The sequence below is a fragment of the Chaetomium strumarium genome (genome assembly GCF_033439665.1).
Source record: "Chaetomium strumarium strain CBS 333.67 chromosome Unknown B0T15scaffold_2, whole genome shotgun sequence".
In the NCBI taxonomy this organism is placed as follows: Eukaryota; Fungi; Ascomycota; class Sordariomycetes; order Sordariales; family Chaetomiaceae; genus Chaetomium; species Chaetomium strumarium.
Window position 1 is genome coordinate 4,800,568 of NW_026944430.1, and position 21,668 is coordinate 4,822,235.

General features: G+C 57.1%; 8 protein-coding genes and 1 non-coding gene across 9 annotated transcripts; 1 reads left to right on the forward strand and 8 right to left on the reverse strand.

Annotated features, from left to right (window-relative positions):
• Positions 1 to 5: 5 nt before the first annotated feature.
• B0T15DRAFT_133830 (uncharacterized protein) lies at positions 6 to 1,587 on the reverse strand. Its single transcript, XM_062861783.1, has 4 exons — positions 1,362 to 1,587; positions 991 to 1,304; positions 406 to 917; positions 6 to 353 (listed from the first exon to the last, which is right to left on the reverse strand). Exons 1-4 carry the CDS (start codon positions 1,374 to 1,376, stop codon positions 187 to 189), a joined length of 1,008 nt encoding a protein of 335 aa, XP_062724992.1. The 5' UTR covers positions 1,377 to 1,587; the 3' UTR covers positions 6 to 186.
• A 2,017-nt stretch (positions 1,588 to 3,604) lies between these two features.
• On the reverse strand, positions 3,605 to 3,690 carry B0T15DRAFT_t60. The gene has a single exon. It is a non-coding gene; the product is annotated as a tRNA-Glu (tRNA).
• A 642-nt stretch (positions 3,691 to 4,332) lies between these two features.
• B0T15DRAFT_551684 (uncharacterized protein) lies at positions 4,333 to 5,297 on the forward strand (the record flags this gene model as incomplete). Its single annotated transcript, XM_062870275.1, has 1 exon — positions 4,333 to 5,297. Exon 1 carries the CDS (start codon positions 4,446 to 4,448, stop codon positions 5,295 to 5,297), a length of 852 nt encoding a protein of 283 aa, XP_062724993.1. The 5' UTR covers positions 4,333 to 4,445.
• A 1,611-nt stretch (positions 5,298 to 6,908) lies between these two features.
• On the reverse strand, positions 6,909 to 8,487 carry B0T15DRAFT_483630 (glycoside hydrolase family 6 protein; the record flags this gene model as incomplete). The annotated part of the gene is made up of 3 exons (XM_062866173.1): positions 6,909 to 7,467; positions 7,535 to 8,332; positions 8,396 to 8,487. The coding sequence occupies 3 exons, from the start codon at positions 8,485 to 8,487 to the stop codon at positions 6,909 to 6,911; spliced, it is 1,449 nt and encodes a 482-aa protein (XP_062724994.1).
• Positions 8,488 to 8,946: 459 nt separating this feature from the next.
• On the reverse strand, positions 8,947 to 11,240 carry B0T15DRAFT_133945 (uncharacterized protein). Its single transcript, XM_062861784.1, has one exon. The coding sequence runs from the start codon at positions 10,841 to 10,843 to the stop codon at positions 9,350 to 9,352; it is 1,494 nt and encodes a 497-aa protein (XP_062724995.1). The 5' UTR covers positions 10,844 to 11,240; the 3' UTR covers positions 8,947 to 9,349.
• A 1-nt stretch (position 11,241) lies between these two features.
• On the reverse strand, positions 11,242 to 13,198 carry B0T15DRAFT_551696 (major facilitator superfamily domain-containing protein). Its single transcript, XM_062870276.1, has 5 exons — positions 12,836 to 13,198; positions 12,437 to 12,715; positions 12,293 to 12,352; positions 11,966 to 12,220; positions 11,242 to 11,877 (listed from the first exon to the last, which is right to left on the reverse strand). The coding sequence occupies exons 1-5, from the start codon at positions 13,187 to 13,189 to the stop codon at positions 11,290 to 11,292; spliced, it is 1,536 nt and encodes a 511-aa protein (XP_062724996.1). The 5' UTR covers positions 13,190 to 13,198; the 3' UTR covers positions 11,242 to 11,289.
• A 1,328-nt stretch (positions 13,199 to 14,526) lies between these two features.
• Positions 14,527 to 15,593, reverse strand: B0T15DRAFT_134015 (uncharacterized protein). The gene has a single exon (XM_062861785.1). It carries the CDS (start codon positions 15,462 to 15,464, stop codon positions 14,751 to 14,753), a length of 714 nt encoding a protein of 237 aa, XP_062724997.1. The 5' UTR covers positions 15,465 to 15,593; the 3' UTR covers positions 14,527 to 14,750.
• Positions 15,594 to 16,138: 545 nt separating this feature from the next.
• On the reverse strand, positions 16,139 to 16,677 carry B0T15DRAFT_134057 (uncharacterized protein). The gene has a single exon (XM_062861786.1). The coding sequence runs from the start codon at positions 16,620 to 16,622 to the stop codon at positions 16,323 to 16,325; it is 300 nt and encodes a 99-aa protein (XP_062724998.1). The 5' UTR covers positions 16,623 to 16,677; the 3' UTR covers positions 16,139 to 16,322.
• Positions 16,678 to 18,347: 1,670 nt separating this feature from the next.
• On the reverse strand, positions 18,348 to 21,596 carry B0T15DRAFT_526553 (UV-endonuclease UvdE-domain-containing protein). Its single transcript, XM_062868913.1, has one exon. It carries the CDS (start codon positions 21,153 to 21,155, stop codon positions 18,825 to 18,827), a length of 2,331 nt encoding a protein of 776 aa, XP_062724999.1. The 5' UTR covers positions 21,156 to 21,596; the 3' UTR covers positions 18,348 to 18,824.
• Between the last annotated feature and the right edge of the window lie 72 nt (positions 21,597 to 21,668).

Consider the following 21,668-nt stretch of genomic DNA (forward strand, 5'->3'; position numbering starts at 1 on the left):
GCGAAACGATGTGTAGGAGATGATCGTCTGATGCGTCCAACGAGGATATCACAAAGTGAAGGAGAATCGGGCTAAAGTTTGTGGAACTGGGGAGCGAGACAGGAAGGGGATAGAGTTCGGGGACGAGGATGAAATGGCAGATATGAAGGAAGAGCGCAGGATGTGATCGAGATTGGCCTTCAGTAATCAGCCCTGCACAAGGATCGATCCATACCCATACTCGAGGTATGATAACACCTGCTCGCATAGCTCCTGAGGGAGATTGTGTTCTTCATCGTCCGGCTGGCCATCCACCAAGTTGTCATGGCAGACCTGAACGAAGAGGCCGCGAGGGCTGTCGCCTTCTTTCGGGACTGGACGAAGTCAGCTGGCTCCAGGTTGTCGCGTTCAGGATCGAGCACTCACGGTAGTTCGAGGCCCGACTAGGCCCGTTCCATCTGTTCCGATGCCAAGTTTGATTCACAAAGACATCACTGGCCTGGGTCTTCTTCCCGTGAAAGCCCATCAAGGCGAGGATGATCCCCAGCTCGCCCGCTAAACCTCTTGAGGGTGGGGCCGATGATTTGGTGTTCCGGTAAATACTGGGCACGAGTGACGGGATCCACGATGGGTCTCTTCCCGTTACGCATGGGGCTCCTGACGCATACGAGTTGACTGATGAAATTCCTTCTTGAGAATCCCCGCCTGTGAAGTGCAACAGGGACCAGGCCGCGTAGCCATCGCATCTTCTGTCGCATTCGCAGCCGCGGCGCATGAACGTGCGCCCTACTGACGCATCGTCATGGGTGACGATCATGGGTAGAAGAGGCGAGCAGGAAAACACAGTTGTCTCACTGTAGATAGCCGGGTATCCAGTGATGGCACTCGCCTGGTTGATTCGGACAATACAGCCTTTGGCGCCCATTTGGGGCCGGTACCTGTGTCTCCATGGTTAGTCGACAGAGAACCGATGTAGCTGCACGACAAAGTCTCGTCAAAATGGTTCTGTACCACACGTAACCAGGAGCAGGTGAGACGACGCCGTCTAGGTAACGGAACACGGTCCCTATCGCCTCGTCTCTGTAGGCAGCGGCCTCCTCTGGGGGCATAATATTGAGCCACGGATCCGTCAGGGGCCGGTCCCTCGGATGAATAGGTTCATAGTCGACTTGAAACTCATTGACAACAAACAGAAACGAGTACGGAATCGTCCCATGGTCCACTGGTCTAGCTGTATCTTTGGTCTTGGAGGGCTTGGAGGGCTTGCTGGTGCTTTGGCGCTTTCCATGGCCGGAACTCTGTTTGTGACCCTTCGTGTGGGAAGACTGCAAGGCGTTAGCGAAGAGATCATAACACCCAAGGCAGAACAAATTGGAGCTCACCGCTGCGGAGAACATAGGGATCGTGGTGGGCAGACGAATGACAAGACGAGCTGATGGTGGGACGACAGAGTCTCGGAAGTTTCCAACCCGCTAGTCTGGATGTGGCGTCGGTCCCCGATGCTTCTACAGATCTATCACATATGACAGAGATCAGCTGCAGATATATGATTTCACAAACCTGCGAGCCATGTCCTGGCGTCGATTCGGGAGAAGTCGCACCGAGAAATGACCTGAATGCCCAACCGACCTGCCATGCCCCTTCCCTGTGAGCTGTCGGGCAGACACGGATAGCGGCGAGTCAGAGATGAAGAATATGGTTGCCATTCTCGGAGCATGCGGTCTTCCGCCACGCGGCGAATTCAATGGCGTTCAAGAGCGGAGCTCTTCTCAATGCCAAGCGGGAGAAAGTAGAAGGCCTAGAGTGGAACTTGAAGGTTGCTTTCTAGTCCAACACAATGTAAATGGTTCGGCACGGCCCGAGAGTTCTGGCACTGTGCTTTGACTTGCCATCTTTTCCTCCAACGCGGAGGATCAGTAGGCTGGTGTAGACCCGGTAATCGAGAGGCTTCTGTGGTGGCTGGCATTTGACGTGCTGCGCCGAGAGCGGATTCCGTTGTTCGGCAAAAAGGGTCGACTGGGCACCGGTGAGCGAGAAGACTATTAACCTAAGCGTGGGCTGGTTGAAACGTTACCAGCGACTTTCAACACACCCTACCAAGGCACACCGGTCGGGAGCCGGGACAAGCGAAACAATCTGCGAGACCGCACCGGGCGTAGCCCATTGGACTCGTGCCACCATCAGCATCGCGCCACTTCTTTCCAGTGTTCTGCCGGGTGCCTCTCGTGGTTGTCGTTCCGCGAATCAAGGAGGGATCAGCTACGCTCTACTTCTCCCGGTTCCGGAGGATGACCGCCTGAAATGATGGAAACAAGTTTTTGTTTGTGGTTAGCCAGTGGCCTAGGGGCGCGGTCAGCGGGATTGTCGAGGAATGGAACGACTCGAGCTTTATGGGTAACACAGAGAAGGGTGGGAAGCGGGATATCGATGGCAAGATACGGTTTGTCTCGGCTCACATGATGGACACCTAAGTGGTGCGGGAGATTTGGGCATCTCAGGACGGGAGGGGGCAGAGGGAAAGTGCAACCGCCCCAGGCGAAGGGTAATGCACTGCCCACGCCGCTTTACTTTCTAACGATGTACGATAGAGGACTGGGAATGTAGAGCGGGGTTTCCGGACAAGTTTGAACGACATGCGATGCAATCGGCATCTCTTTACTCTCTATACACCTTATTCCCTGGATCTCGATCTTTAGATATTGTAGCATCTTGGTCCGGCAGCAAACCTGGTATGACATGTACGTACTGGTCGTACGGGCTACAGGTAGTCCCATGTCCAGTTTACTTTGCATGGGATGTCTCCTATCTGCGAGACAGCCTCGCCATACAGCAGTAGTGCCACGACAGCTGCAGCCTGCCTCGAAGCTTAAGCTCTCGGACTTCGGCATGTTGATGTCGTTCGCGGGTTGCATCTATGGACGATAGACCAGCTAAGGCACAGTGTCGGAACTCCCATTGAAGGTAATCCGGCAACACTGCCCAACTTCGCCTGTGGGTTGCTTGAGCGTGGGGGATTACAGCTGTCTCGTGTGGCTCGCCCCATTTGGGACATCGATGCCCAACACGTCGACACGGGTCCGGGGTGCATGCCGCGCTGGCGGCCCATGTGATATGAATTGGCTCGAATGTTCAGCCGATTCTCAATTGCCGATGGCGGGTGCGAACGGGCTTGTTTTCCCTTGATACGCAATTCATGCAGCTCTGTCCGTTCCGTCGGGCCTTTGGTCCAACGTCAATAGCCCACAGTGCCAGACACTGGGCGCGTAGCCGACATCCGATAGTCGGTCAAGCTGGACGGCTTCCGGTGAAAGGCTGACGTGCGGGTGTCGTGTCTTGACGGGACGTTCTCGGATTACTTGAGGCAGTTGGAACCGTGGGATGATCGTGATCATCTATGAAAGACACATCGGGGAACAATGGAAACCACAACTGGAAGGTGATACATCTGCTGCATATGACGAAGCCAACCGAACACCGAAGGAGTTGAGCCAAAAATGGGATACAAATTTTTGAATGTGGGATTGCCTGTGATGGGGAAGATTGATGGTGATGCGATGGCATCAACATGAACCTCAGCCACCAGATTCCTCTCCCAGAGGGCACCACGAGCAAAAGTAAATCAGAGTTCCCATGCGGGGGTTCGAACCCCGGTCGCCAGAGATCTCTGTAGGAGATGAAAATCTGGTATGCTAACCACTACACTACATGGGATGAGTTATTGTTGTGTAAGGCGAGCTCCTTCCTGCTTACAAGGTGTACGTTGGTCTCTCCTGCCTTGTAACTCGACCGACTTCCACTTCCTAGACCCACCAACACCGAGCTGATAGTTGGGATAGTCACCGTGGCAAGACGATTTATGCCAACAGGGAGGTCACCGGGTGAGAAGCCAATGTAGATCAGTGGTATGACATGAACCTGGGACAGCCGTCCTAGTATTGCCCCGGCAATCCTGCTGTTTGACTGCAACCTCCATAGCTTGGAAGGGGTCACCGTGGTCTTATTTTAATGAGAGACTCAGACTCTGTATTTTCTTTCCTAATCATATGCTCAAGGGGCAGGACAGCGATGACCTTGAAAATCAGGGTTTAAATCAAGGACCGAGAAACTGCTCGAGATCAGCATGAACAAAACGTCGGAATCATATGAGAAGGCCATTTACAGTTGTTCATCCCCCGCCTTTCAAGGTATCATCATGTTTAAATGATGTTCTAAAGCAGTTCCGGAACCCACGGGCGTACCAATCACTTGACGCAGGGGAACTGCCGATCCCAGGTTCTTCATTTATAGCCTTTGATCTATATCACGGAATGGCAACCAGCGCAATTACCCGTTTGCCACATCATTAGCCTTCCGGTTACGGCCACTCCAAGGGCCGTATGGGATATATACTACTTCTCCACGCCAGACGGTAGAAACATGAATCCCGATGTCTTCCAACACAAGTCCACCTAGAAATTAGACTCAGCATGTACCCGCTTACACTCTTGACGCTCGGCGTACTTGGCCCGTCGCTGGCCTCAGCAGCGGACTGCACTAGAGAGTTTCTCCAAGCGAGTGCCGACAGCCTGGTCGCCGCGCAGACGGCAGGCGACCCGAGTCTGCTTAAGCCGGTGGCGGAGAGCTTCGTGTACCAGGAGAACTACCGGGCGGCCACCTTCAAGTCGGGCATCCTGGCCACGGCGCTCAAGATCGACCACAGCCGGCACAGCCTGGACACGACGCAGTGTGCCACCTACACGGAGCTGATCTCGGCCAAGGGCAGCAAGCCGTACGTGATCGGCACGCAGATGCACTTCAAGGACGGCGCCGTGTCCAAGGTCGACACGCTCATCACCAGCACCGGCGACTGGCTGTTCAACGCCACCGGCACGCTCAACTGGGCCAGCAAGGAGGCCTGGGACCCGATCCCGGAAGCGAAGCGCGACTCGCGCGCGGTGATCCAGGCCGCTGCCGATGCCTACTGCGACATCTTCAGCAACAAGAGCGTCGTGGTGCCGTGGGGCCGCCCGTGCGCCCGGCTCGAGGGCGGCTCCTACACGGGCAACGGAAGCCCGAGCGACCGGTGTGATGTGGGCATTCCGAGCGGCGTCGCGCTGACAGACCGCCGCTATGTCATTGACGAGACGGTCGGCGCCGTCGACGTCTTCCTGAGCTTCTCGGGCATCCCGGACAGCCACGAGTTCCGCGTCGAGGGCGGCAAGCTGCGCTACGTGCACACCATGACCGTCATGACCGCCAGGGGCAATGGCAACGGCAACGGCAACGGCAAGGGGAAGGGCAGAAGGGTCAGGGGAGCGATGAGGCCGCCGCGGCACTGAGTTGGCGGGGGTCGGGAGACGGGGAGTCTAGAGGAAGAGAGGGAAAGAGGAGCAGAAAAAGCCAAGATGCTTAGCTTATTAGCTAAATCGGACATACTGTACAGTACAGTAGGCGTAGAGCTGGTTGACAAGCACAAGCACAAGTACGCAGCTATATTCATCTCGACGGCCGTCCCCGTGTTTCGTCTTTGTGACCACAAATAGCAGCCAAATCCTACCGATGAATCTGCATGGCAACGGGCAACTCTGCCATCGTGGTTGACCAGAGCAACCGTCTACGCCATAGCACATGGGAGGTTGTTCTTGGGAAAGTGTCCGGTCGAGGTGCGAGTATCTGACATGGAGCAGGCACGTAGTAAACTTCAATGGTGGATAAACCAGATGAGCGTTCGTCCATACCGATACGCTGGTGATACTGATCCTGCTGAGGTGCAACTGGACAAGTCATTCAGACATATCTCAAAGCGTTAAACACTAAGCCAAGTCCAAAGTCAAACCTTCTGTGTCTACACGGCATTTATCCGGAGCTGATCCAGTAGTACTGTACCAGATCTCGGCTACGCAGTGTGCACAGGTTACACTCGAGGCACCAAACAGAGGCATCTTCCTCTTTCAGGTCGGATCGCCCCTTTTGCTCCGAGTTTGCCTTTTTTGCCCATGGCATTATGACAACGAGACTCGGCCCGAGTAAAGGCTCCGGCTGCCCACGTGGGTGACCTATCCGTACGTGCACGCCATTATGTACCATATATCAACAGATATCTCACACTTCGTTACCTTAAGATGAAGCCCTAAGAATGTAAGGTTGGAACTGGGTGTATAGCTGGGTCTTCCACAAGCAGCACGCCACAGCCGCTCACGACACTCAGCACATCCCGCGTGACCACCACTACTCCGCCTCCTCTTCCTACTACTAGTCCTAGTACAGCACCCGGAGGAGGAGGAGGAGGACTGCCATCCCCAGCGGCCTCGGCACGCCCGTGGCCAACGCGCTGAACGACCCCTTCACATTCCACGGCGGCGACAGGTCCATCTTCTTCCCGACTATCATCACCGTGGGGTCCTTCTCGAACCCCAAACCCCCCCCCCAAACCAAAACCCGGGCGGGCGTGGCTACGATATCGCTTTCAACAACGACGAAATGGCCGAGCAGCAGCAGGGCGGGCCGTCGTCGCGCGGCAGGGGCAAAGGTTCTACGACCTGTGTACGGCACAGCGGGCACTCGGCGGGGGGGGAGGGGCGCTGATGGCCTGGGCATGGCGCGGTGTGTCGCGCATCGTCGAACGCGCTGGAGCTGACACGCGGGCGCAGCAGACCAACATCGACCCGGCCCCTGGTCGGCGTGACGGGCTGCTCAAGATGCAAGACTACATTGCATTGTAAATGACAGACGGCGCTCAAGAGGATAAGTAGATAGTGAGGTCATGACCATGAAACCTTCGACAGTACTATATACAATCTCCTGTCAAGTGTCCCGCTTTGTCTATGGGAAAAAAAAAAAAAAAAAGCTCCAGAAGAATGTAACTATGTACATGAATAGGTTTTGAAAACTGCAACCCACGGAGAACCTCCAAAACGGTACCACCCCGGCCCCCCTGCCCGAACAGCTTTTCAGAAGGGCGGGTTGGCGTTAGTAAGCAGCTGCTCAAAGTAGGCCTGGAACCAGGTACCGGCCTCGGGCGCCGGCTGGAGGGCGCTCGCCAGGCCGCAGTGGGAGTCGTAGCGGGCGGCGCTGGTGTCGCTGGTGCCGTCGCACTCGCCGCCGGGCTTGACCCACACGATGGCGTCGACCAGCTCGACGCCCGTGTTGGACGTCGGGCGCGTGCCGAAGCCGGTGCCCTTGGCGTTGCACCAGTCGCCCCACTGCTGCTGCCCCGTGGGCTGCTTGCCCGAGCGGCCCTGGTCCGTGATGAAGTGCGCGTCGAAGCCGCCCGCCTTGAGGAGCGGGCTGATGGCCTGGATGTAGTGCAGCTCGTCGTAGTTGGGGTTGGGCGACGTGTAGGCCGGCGCCGTGCTGATGTTGAAGGCGTTGTAGTTGGCCACGTTGGTGGCCAGGCCCCGGACCGCCGCAGGGCTGCCGGCGTCTCTGTAGATCTGGCTGAACAGGTCCGCCGCTCCCTGGAGGTTCGCCGGCCATCCGAGCCACCCGGCGTGCCCAGCATCGAGATACCTATATCTGTCAGACTAGTCCGGGCAGGGCTTAGTTAAGGGCTAGTTAGTAAGGGTTATACACGTACATGGCGACGTTGGGCAGGTTGAGCTGCTTGAGCGCGTAGACGGTTAGCTCCTTGTATGTCGCCGCCGCGTTGCTGCACTTTGCCACGCCCATGTTGGTCACCATGTTGGCGAGCGAGTCCGGCTCAATGACGAAGATGATGCGCACGTCCGAATACTGGATGACGTACTTCCGGATCCGGTCGATGTAGCCGCGGTAGTTGGCCGCGCCGCCGTTGGCAATCGACCACTCGCCGTTGGAAGCTGCCGCCGCACAGTCTCTGTCGGGCAGATCGTAGACGACGTGGATCGCGGCATAGGGGGGGTTGGCGCCCGCCTGGTTGGCGGCCCGGATCCGTCCCAGAGTCTTGAGGAACCGGTCTTCCACCGTCACGTTGCGGTCCATCCACTCGAAGCTGGGAACCTTGGCCACGGCGGCCGCCTTGGTGGCCATGGCGCCCGTCATGCTCGGAACAGCCAGCGAGAGCACCTCGGATGCATAGTAGTCGTTGGCCCACATCTGCACTCCCGCGAGAGGGTTGCCGGTGTAGCTGGCTGTGCTGGAAGCGCCGCCGGGAATGGTCGTTGTCGGGCCGGTCGTGACCACAGGGGTCGACGTGGTGGGACTGGTGGTGCCAACCGAGCTGGTCTGACGGCTGCTGCTGCTGCTGCTAGTCGGCCTGGAGGAAGACGACTGGCCGGCCGTGGTGGTCACCTGGGTGCCGGGCAGGCATTGGGAGTACCAGTCGTTTTGTTTGACACATGTGCTGCCCGAAGCACAGCAGGTCGGGCCTGTCCAGCCATTGCCGCCGCATTGACCCCTAAATATTGTCCCTGTTAGTCAAGCAGACTCGCTGTTTGGCATCATAGCTCGGTGCCCTTGCCATTGGGAGGCGCAGTTCTGGCGCTCCTCGATGACGGGAGCAGCCAGGGAGGTAGCCGCAAGGGCGGCGGCGAGAAGGAACTTCTTGGCCATTGTGCTTGTTGTTGTCCTGAGCGCGGTGAGGTGCTGGCACTGGGGGGAGACTAGGTCACTAGGATCACCAACAGGAGAGGGTGCTGCCTCTTTTATGGGCCGACATCCGTGCACCAAAAGAGCCCATGTGAACAGAGATCTGCGAAAGGGCAAGATCGGATCGACGGGAGCGGTGCCGAAGAGCTCCAGCTCCGGATGGGAGAAGCTATCGTTCCGGGGCGATGCGATTCCGAGCTTTCCAAGTCTCCGCCTTCGCTTCGAACCTCCTTGGGGCGTTTGCCGTGGCTCCCAGAGCGGCTACATGCCGCAACGGCAAGGAAGGACGTCCCGGAAACGCGCATCCGAACAAAGCCTTCTTGGGCCCAGCCCCTGGTGCTCACTGAAGGTGCGTGATGCCACCAGTATCACGGAAACAGCTGTCCAACGGTCGAGAGTGGAGCGTGGGCCATTTGAGCGGGATAGGTAATATCATAATGGGCCCCAGAACCGGGAAACGACAGGGACCAAGGCCGTGGCCTGCATGAGGGAGAGGAACGAATCTCCGCGAACCGAGTTCCCGTCACGCGCAATTTGGTGGGACCGGGTTGCGGTCGGCGGCCTTAATTGACGTGGGACTGACCAGATCTCGGAAGCCACGTTCCTGATTGTCCTTGAAGGGAAGAGCGCGGCTCTTGTCTGCGGGGCAATGGCGAGGACAGGGGTGCATCTTGGCCGACCACTACCGCACCATGCCCGGAAGAGATGCGTGATGTTCCGGGGAATGGTTGCATTTTGCGTGTACGTACGTAGCAGCCGAGATGCTGACCTCGCCATTATGCGCTCAAGTGTACCGGCCAGCAGCGCCCGGAAACCGAAAGAAGAATCACGGCCCCGACCGTTCATCCGAGTCGAAAACCACATCGAGCCTCCCGTCCAGGACGTGATCGACCACAGCCTTGACCCTCGTGCAGAATTCATTGTCCTGGAAGAGGATGCCGAGTTCTTGGCTGGTGAACCAGCTGGCGCGGTCCATGTTACCCGAGCCGAGCACCGCGTATGCAGCGTCGACAAGCGTCAGTTTTAGGTGCGAGTGCGCTGGCTCCTCAGCATCCGACGGGGTACCAACCGACCTTGCACGGAAATACGAAATTCGGAGGCGGCCTGGAGCAGCACGGCCGGCTTCAAGATCCGTGCGGGCTTCAGCGGCCGTCCTGATCCGATGAAAGCGGCGTATAAGCGACCGGATGCACCATGCCGTGGTGGTGCCGGACGTGACGAGTTGTTCGAGAAGCATCATGTTGCGGTTGGTCACTATGGTCACGTCGACACCCCTCGCAAGTGCCTGTAGGAGTGCAGTGATGACGGGCTCACAGGTGAGGTTGGGGGTCTGAATGTAAATGGACTGCTCTGCTTGTTCGAAGAGCTGAAGTAACGCTGTGTTGAGCGGAGTTCCAGGCGGTGCTGGGGCTTTCTGCCACGGAAACGGACGGAAACGCGGGTTGCGGTGGTGAGGCGACGGGAGAACGAGAGTCGGAAGCGTCGGCCGGCCTTCCAGAGGACTCATGCGGTAGTGGGCTGTGCTTTGAATCAATGCAAGGTCTGTCAAGTCTGCGGCGGTTACGGATGTGTCGTCGTCGACCGCCCGCTCAACGCGTTGCTGCTCGGAGTCTGACACGTCGCCCCAATCGGCCCAAGTACGCGAGTAGAACGAGAGCAAGGACGTCACCGCATCCCCCGTGATCTCCGCGCAGCCTTCTAGCCACGACTCCCAGCTGACGTTGCAGCTCGGCAGGAATGCCCGTTGCCTGTCGACAATGACGAACTTGGGATGCATCACGCTGAGCGGGAGGAAGAAGAGGCTCTTGACCTGAAGTTGAATCCCCGCAGCCTCGAGAAGGGCCGGCGAGGGCAGCCCCAGCTTGTTCTCCCACGAAGACGGAGGGTAGAGGTAGCCGTTACGGGACTGCGGATGCAGCAGTCTCATCGAAGACATGCATATGCGGATCCTCAAGGGCGGGAGAGTGGCGATGCCATCCGTGCCATCCGTCCCCCTTGAGAGCGCGTCGCGCATGAGGGCGCGGCGATGGGCGGCCAGCTTCACGAGCGCGTCATGGAGGGCGGTCAGGGTCTTGCTTCGCGCCCAAAAGCAGGTGACAAAAACTACCTCGCGGCGGGCCGACACTATGGCGGGGATCAAGCAATCCGTGAAGATGGACGCGCCCGTGCCGAGCAGGAAGCTTTGCAGCCGACTGCAAGTCGCAAGCAATCGCCGGTCCGACGCGTCATTGGCGCGGTAAACCGGAAACTCGTTTGCTACGCCTGCGGTGCCTTCCAGCCGCCTGAGAAACTCGTGGATAAAGCTGGGCGAATAATTCATGTTTCGATCGCGGTTCAGCAGTCAGCGATGATGGCGGAAAGAAGAAATGGATCTAGGAAGTTGCAGATAGGATCAAACAACTGAAGCAACGGACGAGGGCAGTTGAGATTGAACTAAGAGGCCATAGGGTTAGGGCTGGAAACGGGATAACGCCATGCTCGTCATGTTCCTCCTGACCTTGACACCCACGACATGAAAAGGGACTGCGCATAGAGTGACTTCATAGTTATATGGAGGCCCCTTCTCCCTTCTTTCCAAGCGTAGGGGAGGATGGCTGCAAATATACCTTGTGGACAGGTGTATTGGCCTCGCCCCCCAAGGTTCAAGGCAATCGACCTTGCTTCTGACCCCATCTTAGGCAGAAACCAGGTTTACACAAAGAGGAAGATCTTCTCATAGCATAGGTACTAGGTACTCATTCCTTGAACCAACCCTGGTTTTAATCATTAAAACTGGAAGCGCCACCGGGGGTCATCATCCCCGCTCCAGTCCGCCAAATCGCCCACCTCGTTGACCTCGGGCGCAATGTGCCTGCGCCGCTTGTTCTCCCGTTTCAGGACAAAGTAAAGCAGCGAGGAAACCACAACCTCCCCGACCAGATAGCCCAGCGCAAAGCTGTGGCCAACTACGTAGCGGGGGCCCGTCTCGGTGCGATAGAGCTGCGTGCCCAGCACGGCGCCGAGGTTGCCGATGCTGATCTGCATCGCGTTGGCCACGGCTCTTTTCGTCTGGCCAGACACGTTGATGGCCGGCCAGGAGAGAGAGAGTGCTGTCGCCGGGTAGATCCCGCCGGCCGCGAAGAAGGTGCCCAAGTACGAAATGCCCGGCCGCGCTTTTGGGTCAGCGTTGGCCAGGAGGATGACATAGCCGATAATGGCGAACAGCGCGGAGCAGATCAGAGGCACCGCGCGCTTCCCGACCCGTTCCGAGACGGTTGCCACGCCCATGGTTGTCGCGAACGCGAAGGCATAAGGGGGAATGGTCAGGAGTTGCGCCTTGGCAGCCGTGTACCCGAGATCTTTAATGATGGTTGGCTGTGGTGAGGCGGGTCAGTTTAACACGCGGAAGAAAAACAAAAGGGAAAAAGAAAAGAAATGATATAAAAAGAAGAACCATTCGTACCAGAAACAGAGAAAAAGTGTAGAGCGGCAGACTCATGGCGTGGAAGCCCATCCCGTACAACCAGCACTTTGGGTCGCGCAGCGCCTTGCTGACGTTAGCCCAGGTAAAGCCCTCGTCGTGGGTGGCATCACTGTCCGCGGCGAGACGGCTGCGCACAAGGCTGCGCTCCTTGTCGGAGAGGAACTTGGCCGTGTCCGGATAGTTGTGGACGAACCAAAACGCCGCCACAGCAACCACAACCGTCACTATGCCTTCCTACATACTTGCGGATTAGTACCATAAGTGCGCACAGCGGGGACGACTACTTATTAGTAGTAGATGACGTACGAGAATGAAGATCCATCGCCAGCCGTTCTGCCACACGACGCCCGCCATATGTCCGATTCCCTACATCGCATTGACAGTCAGCATGGCCAGTTGACAAGTTTAGCCAATTGACTTGCTTGGGTTGAGGTGGAGACGGGAGCTCACATAGGCCAAGATACCCCCAAAGGACCCAGCAAGGGCAGCAGCGCCAAAGAATAACGAGATGCGGAACTGCCTCTCGCGCCGCTTGTACCACATGGAGAAGTAATACACGGTCCCCGGGAATAGGCCCGACTCGGTGACGCCCAGGAAGAAGCGGGCGACAAAGAAGTCCTCGAGATTCTGCACCACCCCCATCAGTGTGGCGACGATCCCCCACAGGACAGTCAAGGTCGGCAGCCAAAACCGGGGCGTGGTCCGCTTGAGGATGATGTTGCATGGGACCTACGCAGTATGTGCAAAAAGAACGTTCTAGTTAATACACCGTGTCCCCTGTCGGGGGGTTGCCGGGAACAACATATATATATTAGGGTAATAGGGGAGACAGTTGTCTGATGACTCTACCTCGAAGATGACATATCCGATGAAGTATAACGTGAGTCCAGTGAGGTACTGGTTGCCCGTCATACCGAGGTCGTCGGCTAGGCCCTCGATGCGCGCGTTGCCGACATTGCTGCGATCCAGGAAGGAAAGTAAGTAGAGCACCCCGACCGCAGGCAGAAGCCGCCAGTCGATTTTGCGAAGCAGGGCTTTCTCGCTGACCGTGCCGGCGGCGTCACCCTCGTCCAGCTCGGACGCAGATGTCGGATCCGCCTCGTCCTTTTCCTCTGCACGGAGATCGCTGACATCTGTTCTGCTCCTTGGTGTGAGAGCCGGATGACCTTCGGCCGGCGTATGACTTGTGGCCTCGTCCGCCATGCCGCATAGCACCGCGGGAGGGGGGGGGGGGCCTAGGAGCAGCTCGGAAGAAATCAACGGGACTGGCAACGTGCTACCTGAGTTTGAACTAGAGGGCTATGACAGACAATATCTGGGGGTGGCGCATCGCAAGACTTCGAGGTACGTCCCCTTAAATACATAGCAGTAGACCTCAGTTCAAGCTGTGCAGAAACTCCCTAATAAGAGACCCTTGTCGGAGGAGCACATTGATTTGTTGCGAGCGTCGTGCTATGGTCACATCAGCGCTAGAATTGCGACATGACTCTCTACAAACAATCATTGGGCCATGATCCCCACGCCGTCTATGGAATGACGTGCCCCCGCCTATGGTGCGAATTGCGACGGACCAGGGCCGTGATGCGATAACGATGTCCACGCATTCACTCTAGATGCCGAGGATCGGTTTGCGGACGTGCCGTCGTTGAAGTTAATAAGGATATTTGCAGGCCTCCGTAGATACCTGCGCACTATGATTAGATGGCAAGCAGACATATACTGATTCCTAGGACATCCTTTCCTTTTCCCTGTCTTATTATTACTTTCTCCTTTCTTTCTTCCTCTCCCCTTTCCCCAGGGCAAGCAGAAACAGTGTTGTCATTCTGGTGGCTATCGCTATTGTCCTCGTCCGAAGCATACTCTGAGCTAACATCCTCATTATTATGAGCCAGTGCGTAACCCTGCTTGATCAATTCATTCTCCCTGCGCTCCTTGTCCGGTTCCTCCCAGTCGACGATGCGCTCGTCGATATAGTAGGCGTTCGCGCCGCGACGAACCCATCTGCGAGATGAACTTGCTGATGCGTTCGACGCCGTCGATCATTCCGGGCAAAAACAGGTTGAAGGAGGCAGTTTCGTCCATGCTCATGTCGCCTCCGATCCCTTTCATGGCTCCTCGGTTCGATCTTCGTGACTTCTGCGTCCATTTCCGGTTCACGATTATGGTCGAACAGCTGGAGTCCGCCAGATGTTCTCCTGTCTTGCGCGAAAGTCATCCCACGGAACGATCCGCCGGGGTACACTCGACCTTCAGGATTGGTATGCCGCCAGGCAGCCATTGTTTGCCTGACCGTCGACAGCGGTAGCGGTTGCCGCATGGATGACCTGCTAGGACAGGTTTGAGCACGAGGTCGATCAGAGCGTGCGGCATCTGCTCCCTAGGGAGCAGATGGCTGGAAAGGTAACGCGAGATCTCATTGACCAGGGAGCAATGCTCCCGGCGCACATCGGCGCCCTAAAACGCTACCAACAGCGGCCCGGAAACCCTAGTCCCTGCGCGCCAAAGCGCGCGTCAGATCCCCGACCCCAAACGCGGGATATCCGGAGGCGCGAGAGACATGAGCCTCCGACGAGAGGGAGGTGCTCGGCAAAGAATGATGGGGCAAGGCCCCAGGTCCACCAGCAGCAGCGCAGACGCGGGTCTTCGGCCATTCCTATCGACCATCAAGCCTAGAGAAAGTATAGAAAACAGCTTGGTCGAGCGGGTCCGGTGGGATAGGTGTAGACCATGGGTCCACAAGGTATGGAAATCAGACTCAATTCCGTTAACTAAGTGTGTTCCGTAATTGCCCTGCAGTTTGAAACTGGTCGTTGACTTCACAGTGATCGCATTTGAAGCTATAGGCGAGTGAGTCGCCATTCGTCCAATGTTCGATTGGGACAAGGGGTGTCTCGGCCATATCGTCAAGCAGTCCCACAGCCACCCGACGATCTAGCTCCCCTATCCATGGAAAGAGCCCGACCTTTGGATCTACCCGCCAGAATGGATAGCTCAGGGGTACCTCTTCGAGGGCAGTGCGAATCTCATCCCAAGTTCCAGCCGAATAGTTCTTCATTCCCATATCTGTACATTGACTGTCGATCGTCACAGTACAACGGGAAAGGTCGAAGTGTTCGACCGGGTCGAATTCTTGACCCTCGGGGCAGTTGGGCGGTGCCAAACTAAATACTGGGTCCCCTCTCTCTGTGTCACGTGTAACCAGGTAGAGCAACCCGACAAGGACGGACTTGCGGATCTCATCAGCGAACGGCCGACACCCCTGCTCAGCCTCCTCGTCGTCCAGCGGCCGCTTCCCTGCAGCGACATCCGGGTCCCAGATGTAATACCACAGGATCGACAGGTTGAGCCTATCGATACAAGCCTGCGTTACAGCCTGAGAGGAGAGGCGGGGTGGGCGATATGAGGAGCCATGGGAAGTGTGCTGCAACTCAAACCTCGCCTGGCGAATCGGCCCTTGGCGCACGCGGAGTCTCCACATATCCTCGCGTGCTGGCCCAATATACTTCTTCGTGACACTCCCCGTTGAGGTACTCCTGGAACTGGGTCGGGTTGTCGGTCATCTCCCGGGCATAATGTATCTCTGCCGTCTTGATACTGTGCCCGGCCATGAGGTCCCACGCCGCATGCCTTCGCGTTTCCGCCATCGAGGTACTTTGAGATCACCCACCGCCTGCACGTGTTGCTGCAGTACTCCTTGGTGATTTCGTCTTTTTGTCTGCCCTTTGTCGTTAGCAGGATGCCTCTCGCACAGGTGCTCTCGCGGCCGGCTGCGTCCGAACATCTGTACCATCTGTCATGTTGTGCGCCTCGATATACCGTGACCGCCGTGGGAATGGCCTTTCGCAGGGCCTCCTTGACCGCCTCGGTCATCTCGCGCCCGTCCACCAGCTCCGGTGCCTCCTTATCGCCCCCGGCCGTCACGGTATTCGCCAGCAGGAACGCGTGTTTCCCCGCACACTCCGCCGGTAGCACCTGCAGCTGCCGGCGTCCGTGGCTTTTCCGATGTGACCTAGCTATAACGTCCTCGTCACTGTCAAAACGACCGTCTGAGTGACGGTTGGGAGGGCGTATAGCGGAAACGGAGTGCCGGCGTCCATGGCTTTTTGATGCGACCTAGCTGCGTACTGTCAGTGGGTTGATGTGTTGTGGCCGACATCTCAAGAGAAGTTGTCGCACCCTTTTCGCGGGAAGATCGGTTTTGCGGGAATGTTTTTAAGTCGAATGGAGCCGGGGCGGTCGGTTCTTCAACCGCTATAAAAATTGCGATTGATCTGGAGACAGACGTTGTGGTGCGAGCATGGTTTAGCCGCAGGACTAGCTGCGCTCGTGCGTGACATTAGCCACTCCGCAAATGGCGGCTACTCGGTGTAGATTCCATTGTATTCCAATAACTCAGAGCTGGACAATTCCTCGGGTTTCTCTGCGCGAATGACAAACGTTTGGCCCTCCAGTCGTCATTAGAAACTGCTGCCTTCATCGCGGCCTGAGCAACCTGCTGTTCGGCGGCCATGGCGCAATGGTTTCGAAACCGTATCGTGAGATTTGTAATGAAGGACGGATTTTCGCATCCGACAAGACAGCGACTCGCGAGCAGGAAGATCGATGCAAGCGCGTCTGACACCGAGTTTATCATCATAGCTCAGAGAATATAGGCTAATAGGTTAGCCGTCTAAATCTCCTTCCCCTGAGAAAATAGGACACTTACTCCACGATATCTTTACGTTCGACTCTACGGTGCATCTTCCACCTCCGTACTTCACCTGGTGGCAACAGATCTGGGTGTCTGGCATATCGTCGCGGGGGTACGTCGTCTTGCCGTTCGGGAGATTGATAGCGTGGTTCATGCCAACACGCACGAGGGGGATCTTCTGGACGGCCCTAAAGATTTCCTTGCCATCGACGTGTTTGAGATTCCTGTCGGCCTTGATTTGGCGGAGGGCCGCAGGGTGCAGGAGCCACCACTTGACCTTGCTCCCAACACTCCACGCCTTGAGCTGCTCGCGATCAGGGAAAGGGCGGAAAGGGTCGAAGTTCTTGGTATACCAAAATATCGAATCCGTTAACGTTACTAGCTCGTTGTTGTTGTCGAGCACGTAGTAACGACTACAGGTGAAGATTAAGCAGTTAGTCAAAGAAAGTCGGTTAAAAGCAAGGTTGAACAATAGACTTATATTACTCTCGCCCGTATTGCTCTTATCTAGATTGTCGGTCACGGCGCTGAGGGCGATGATGACTTCGTCCTAATCTAATCAGCTACGATAAAGGAAGGGGAGAACTAAGACATATAACTCTCGAGAGGGAACGGGAAAAGAAGTGATGCGGATAATATAGGAAAGATAATAGAGTCGCGTCCCCGCTAAGTGGGCATTGAGAAGCTGACAAGGTAACTTACACCGTTTTCGTGACACGACGTTTATCTTTATCGGGATCTTTGACGAACTTGTGCCAATTGTCTGGTCCGATTTCCTCGGCGAGATGCGGGTTCTCATCACACCAGAGAACCAGGCGGTAGTCGTACGTGGCATCCGCGCGGTTTTCGCAGCCCCGAATCTGCCGCACTTTCTGGCGAGGAGTGACCATCGTGACGTGAGCCCGGGGGCGAGGCAGGCTGGGGTGAAACGCGTGATGCGCGTTTTAGCGCCTTGTGCGTGATCGTGTAGCCGTCTTCGAGGGCGGTCTTCACGAATTGCTCGTGGGGATGTCTCCTTGGCCCATTTCATCGCAAGCTCTGCAACTTTATTCTGAAACTTCAAGCTAGGAAATCATAGATCGTTTCAAATGGTCGATCTGTCAAAGGGTCGACTTGTGGACCTTCTGCTAATTTAGTAATTGTAAAAAATTAGGTATGGGATGACGCTACTTTACCTCTTGTAGTTTGGTGTAGCCGTATCGGCTGCTGTCACCTGGGTCGATATAAAAAGACCTTTGAACTTCCCGGGATTTGTTTAGAAGATGGGAGTAACAACGGCGTCGACGTTTTGCTTAGGTGTGCAACAAGGCATCAGCCGCCGTGGTCGTGCATGGTTGGGAATTGGCATCTTGCGCAAGTCGGCCCAGCGAGTCAAAAGAGAAAACAGGTCAAAAGCATTATAAAGTTTGGTGCTTATGATGCCTCGGAGATGGACGAGTGGGAAACTGGAGACGTGAGCTCGTGTGTGGTGGAAGGAAGACGAAGAAGGAAGAGGACGAAGAACCAGATCGACGGAATGGCGGGGACGAACGATAAGGCGGGGAGGATGGTTGGAAACTGAACTCAGGCCCGCCCGAGGTCTGAGTCACAGTTGGTGCCTGCGGTGGTATGTCACAGCTCTGTCGGGAAGACGGGGACGGAAGGAGCGACTTCCAGACTGGATGGAAGGAGCCAGCATTTTGGTTTGGAAAGACACCCCATGCGGGAATCAGGCACCTGCGGCAGGTAGTGCACCTCCTACTATATCCACAGTCGTCTATCCCGTAAATGAAGAGCATGAGGATAGGATCCCAATCTGTTCCCCTTTCTTATCCACTTGTATTTTCTTTTTGTGTTTAAACTCTAGGATCTCTCTTTTCCTCTTTCGGTCATATTTATCTTGTTTTCGGGAGAAGAAAGATCGGGAGAACAAGAGAGGGAGGGAAGGGAGGAGGACGAAAGAGAAAAAGGATGGGGGAGAGATGAAAAGCGAAGATTAAAAGAGAGAAGACGGAAAGAGGAAGGTAAAAGAAGGACAGAGATGATAACTCACCTAGGGGTCGCTACGTGGAGGATACTCTCGCGTAGGCAAATCCAATAACGTTGTCAGTACCTATGGAAGAGAGCAACGGCGTAGAGAAGCGAAGAAAGGGAAGATACGCTGCATGATCATACAACAAACTCATTCTCGTTCTCATCCTTGGTCTCTTGATCTTCTCTTACTTGTGTCCTGGCTCCTTTCCTCATGGGCTTCAGCCAGTCCTCCTTCCCCGGCGGCCAGTACACCCTGTTATCCGGCCCGCCCATCGAGGTGTCCTCGGGCGGGACCTCTCTCGCGGTCATGAGCTGGGTCTCGTCGTCGGCCCCGGCGCCGACGTCATTCAGCTCGACGGGCTCCTCATCCGGTGCGCGCTTCCGCTTCATGTTGATGGCAGGCTTCTGTTTCTTCTTGGCGATGGTCGGCGCGGGGCGCGACTCGTCTTCGCGCTCGTGCGGGATCATGTCGTTGATGCGCTCGAAGCCGGGCAGCTTGAAGGTGCGCATGAGCTCGAAGACGGCCTGCTCCTTGTCCTTGGCCTCGATCATCAGGTCCATGTCCGGCGGACAGGGCGGCAGGGTCATGACGCGCGGGCTGTGCTTGCGGCGGTCGCGCGGCGTCACGGCGCCCGGCACCGGCTCGCTATAGTGCATCTTCTGCCTGATGCCCTTGCGCGTCCAGGTGGCGGTGATGCGCGACATGAGCTCGGGCTGGCTGATGTCGAGCGTGCCTTCGCGGCACTGAGTGCTGTCGAAGATGATGTTGTGGTGGTGGTAGTCGAGCACCAGCGGGATGTTGAGCTCCTCGCAGACGGGGAGCAGGTCGTGCACGCTCCAGCCCACGTCGTCGTTCTCGAGCACCAGCCGGGCCTTGACCGAGTCCGAGAGGGCAGCGTAGTTCTTGCGGAACCTGTCGAGCGTCGCGGCCTTGTCTCCGAAGACGCCGCCCATGTGCAGGATCATGACGGCGTCGCGGTTCTGCTGCTCGGGGAGGCGGAGCAGCGACAGCATCTCGTCGTGGTACTCCAGGTCCCGGATCGCCGCGTTGACGACCTCTTGCCGGGGCGAGCCAAGCTGCGTGTACTGGCCCGGGTGCGTGGTCAGCCGGTGGCCCAGTTCGGCGGCCACCTTGCCGGCCTCAGCAAGCACCTCCGAGGCAAATGGCGCCAGCCTGTAGCCGTGATCCGGGTGGCTGGCAAAGGGGAACATCTCGGAACTGAGCCGCATGAACTTGATGCCGTACCTGTCGTTCCACCGCAGCATCTTGGGGATATCCCGGGCATTTTGCAGGCCGAGGTTCTGCACGAACCTGCGGCCTCGCTCGTCGCTGGGCTCCTTGGACTTGTCCGGCCGATTCTTGATCGAGTGTTCGGGCATAGACTCGTCCGCGAGTGGATACCGGTGGTCGATGATGGACGCCATCCGGCAGGCCCGGGAACAGAAGACCGGAACCTTTGCCGAACGCAGGTATGTGTTGAGACAGGCATACCCAAGCCGGCCTTTCCACGGCAGCGGAAGGTAGCCACTGTTGACGGGCGGCGGTCTCGCCGCGCCGCGTTCGGGCACGTCGGCGATTTCGTCCGGAGCGTCAATTCTGCGGCTATAGGGGTCCTGGCCTTCGCCCTCGCCGATGTCGCTGGCAAAGTTGTTCCCCTTCTCCTCGTCCTCCGGCGTGGGCATGCCCCTCTGTCCTCGCTCCTTGGGCTGCCTCAGCCCCATGCCCGCTTGCGTGGTCGCCCGTGTCAACCTTTCCTGGCCGGCGAGGAAGTCCGGATCGGTCAGGCGGCCCTCCTCCTCGATCTGCAGCTTCTGCCTCTTCGTCGCGCTCCTCAGACGCCGCTCCATCCGGGAGAGCCCCTCGATGGCGAGCTGCATGTCTCCCTTGACGGCGTCTTTGCGGTTTTGTATCTCCTCCTTGTCGATGTCTTCGCCCTCTTCTTGTCGGATGCCCAGGACATTCCCGAGCGTCGAGCTTGCATTGTCCTCGGGCTCCATCGTCTTGACGCGGCGGCCTGACCGGCGCAGCTGGGCCTGAGGACGGAGGGGCGTCTCGAGATCATTGACCAGCTTGTCTCGGCTTGGCTGAGCGCGGGGCGACGCTTTCGGCTTGGAGGCCATGGTTGAGAGGGGCTGGCTTATATACGTAGGGTGTGGATGTAGATGTAGATGCAGATGCAGATGCAGATGTAGATTGGGACGCGGGAGCCCCTGGAATGGTAGTATTGTGGGGTAATGGTTCCTGGAGGTTGAAACAAAGTTGACAGAGGGTCTGGGCCTGGTAGAGAGGGGATGAAGGATCTGCGGGCACAACACCAACGGCAACACAGGATGGGAAACTGCTGAAACGCGGTGCGACGTGCGACAGTCTGGATGGCGGTGGCGGCCAATTATTAGTGACAAAGCGGTCCGCGGGGCCAATGAAGATGGCGGCGGTATGGCAGAGGCGGCGGCGGCGGGCTTCATGTGCCCACGAGGGTTAGAATTCAGGAGATCTGGCGCAGAACGGTAAGGGGGGAGATTGGGGAAGACGGCAGAACGGCATCCTTCGCAACTCCCAGAATGGTAATAGCCTTACCACAACCGCCCGCCCGCCGCCCGAGGAGATGGATGCACAGGAGTCTGGAACGCGGTTGACGGTGTCGGGGGGCGACCTCGAGGCGTGTGACGGCTTGCGAGGGGACCGATCCGCGGCAGAGGACGATGCTCCGAGTGGCGTCAAGTCTTAAAAAGACCCTGAAAATGCGTATGTGGATCCGGGTGGAGACGTTGAATGGGCATGCCGGCCGGAGCTGTCCAACCGGGGCCGGAGCAGATGGAGGAGCAAGTGGATGAACCGATGAAGTCATTGATTTGCGGCTTTGTCCGGTCGACGGATCAGGGTTTCGTTAGATAACTACGGATACAACGCGCTACATTTGCGTGTGAACTCACGGTGCCATTTTAGCTCCTTGGGACCACTGAACTACGGCCAATCCG

Bases quoted from the DNA above. Each gene is read 5' to 3' on its own strand.
- B0T15DRAFT_133830 (XM_062861783.1), bottom strand. The intron at 918-990 runs GTACAGAACCAT...ATGGAGACACAG, and splicing joins CCTGCTCCTGGTTACGTGTG to GTACCGGCCCCAAATGGGCG. The intron at 354-405 runs GTGAGTGCTCGA...GACTTCGTCCAG, and splicing joins TAGTCGGGCCTCGAACTACC to TCCCGAAAGAAGGCGACAGC.
- B0T15DRAFT_133945 (XM_062861784.1), bottom strand. From the start codon at position 10,843: ATGAATTATTCGCCCAGCTTTATCCACGAGTTTCTCAGGCGGCTGGAA.
- B0T15DRAFT_551696 (XM_062870276.1), bottom strand. From the start codon at position 13,189: ATGGCGGACGAGGCCACAAGTCATACGCCGGCCGAAGGTCATCCGGCT. The intron at 12,353-12,436 runs GTGAGCTCCCGT...AATGCGATGTAG, and splicing joins TTGGGGGTATCTTGGCCTAT to GGAATCGGACATATGGCGGG. The intron at 12,221-12,292 runs GTACGTCATCTA...GCAAGTATGTAG, and splicing joins GGCGATGGATCTTCATTCTC to GAAGGCATAGTGACGGTTGT.
- B0T15DRAFT_134015 (XM_062861785.1), bottom strand. From the start codon at position 15,464: ATGTGGAGACTCCGCGTGCGCCAAGGGCCGATTCGCCAGGCGAGGTTT.
- B0T15DRAFT_134057 (XM_062861786.1), bottom strand. From the start codon at position 16,622: ATGATGATAAACTCGGTGTCAGACGCGCTTGCATCGATCTTCCTGCTC.
- B0T15DRAFT_526553 (XM_062868913.1), bottom strand. From the start codon at position 21,155: ATGAAGCCCGCCGCCGCCGCCTCTGCCATACCGCCGCCATCTTCATTG.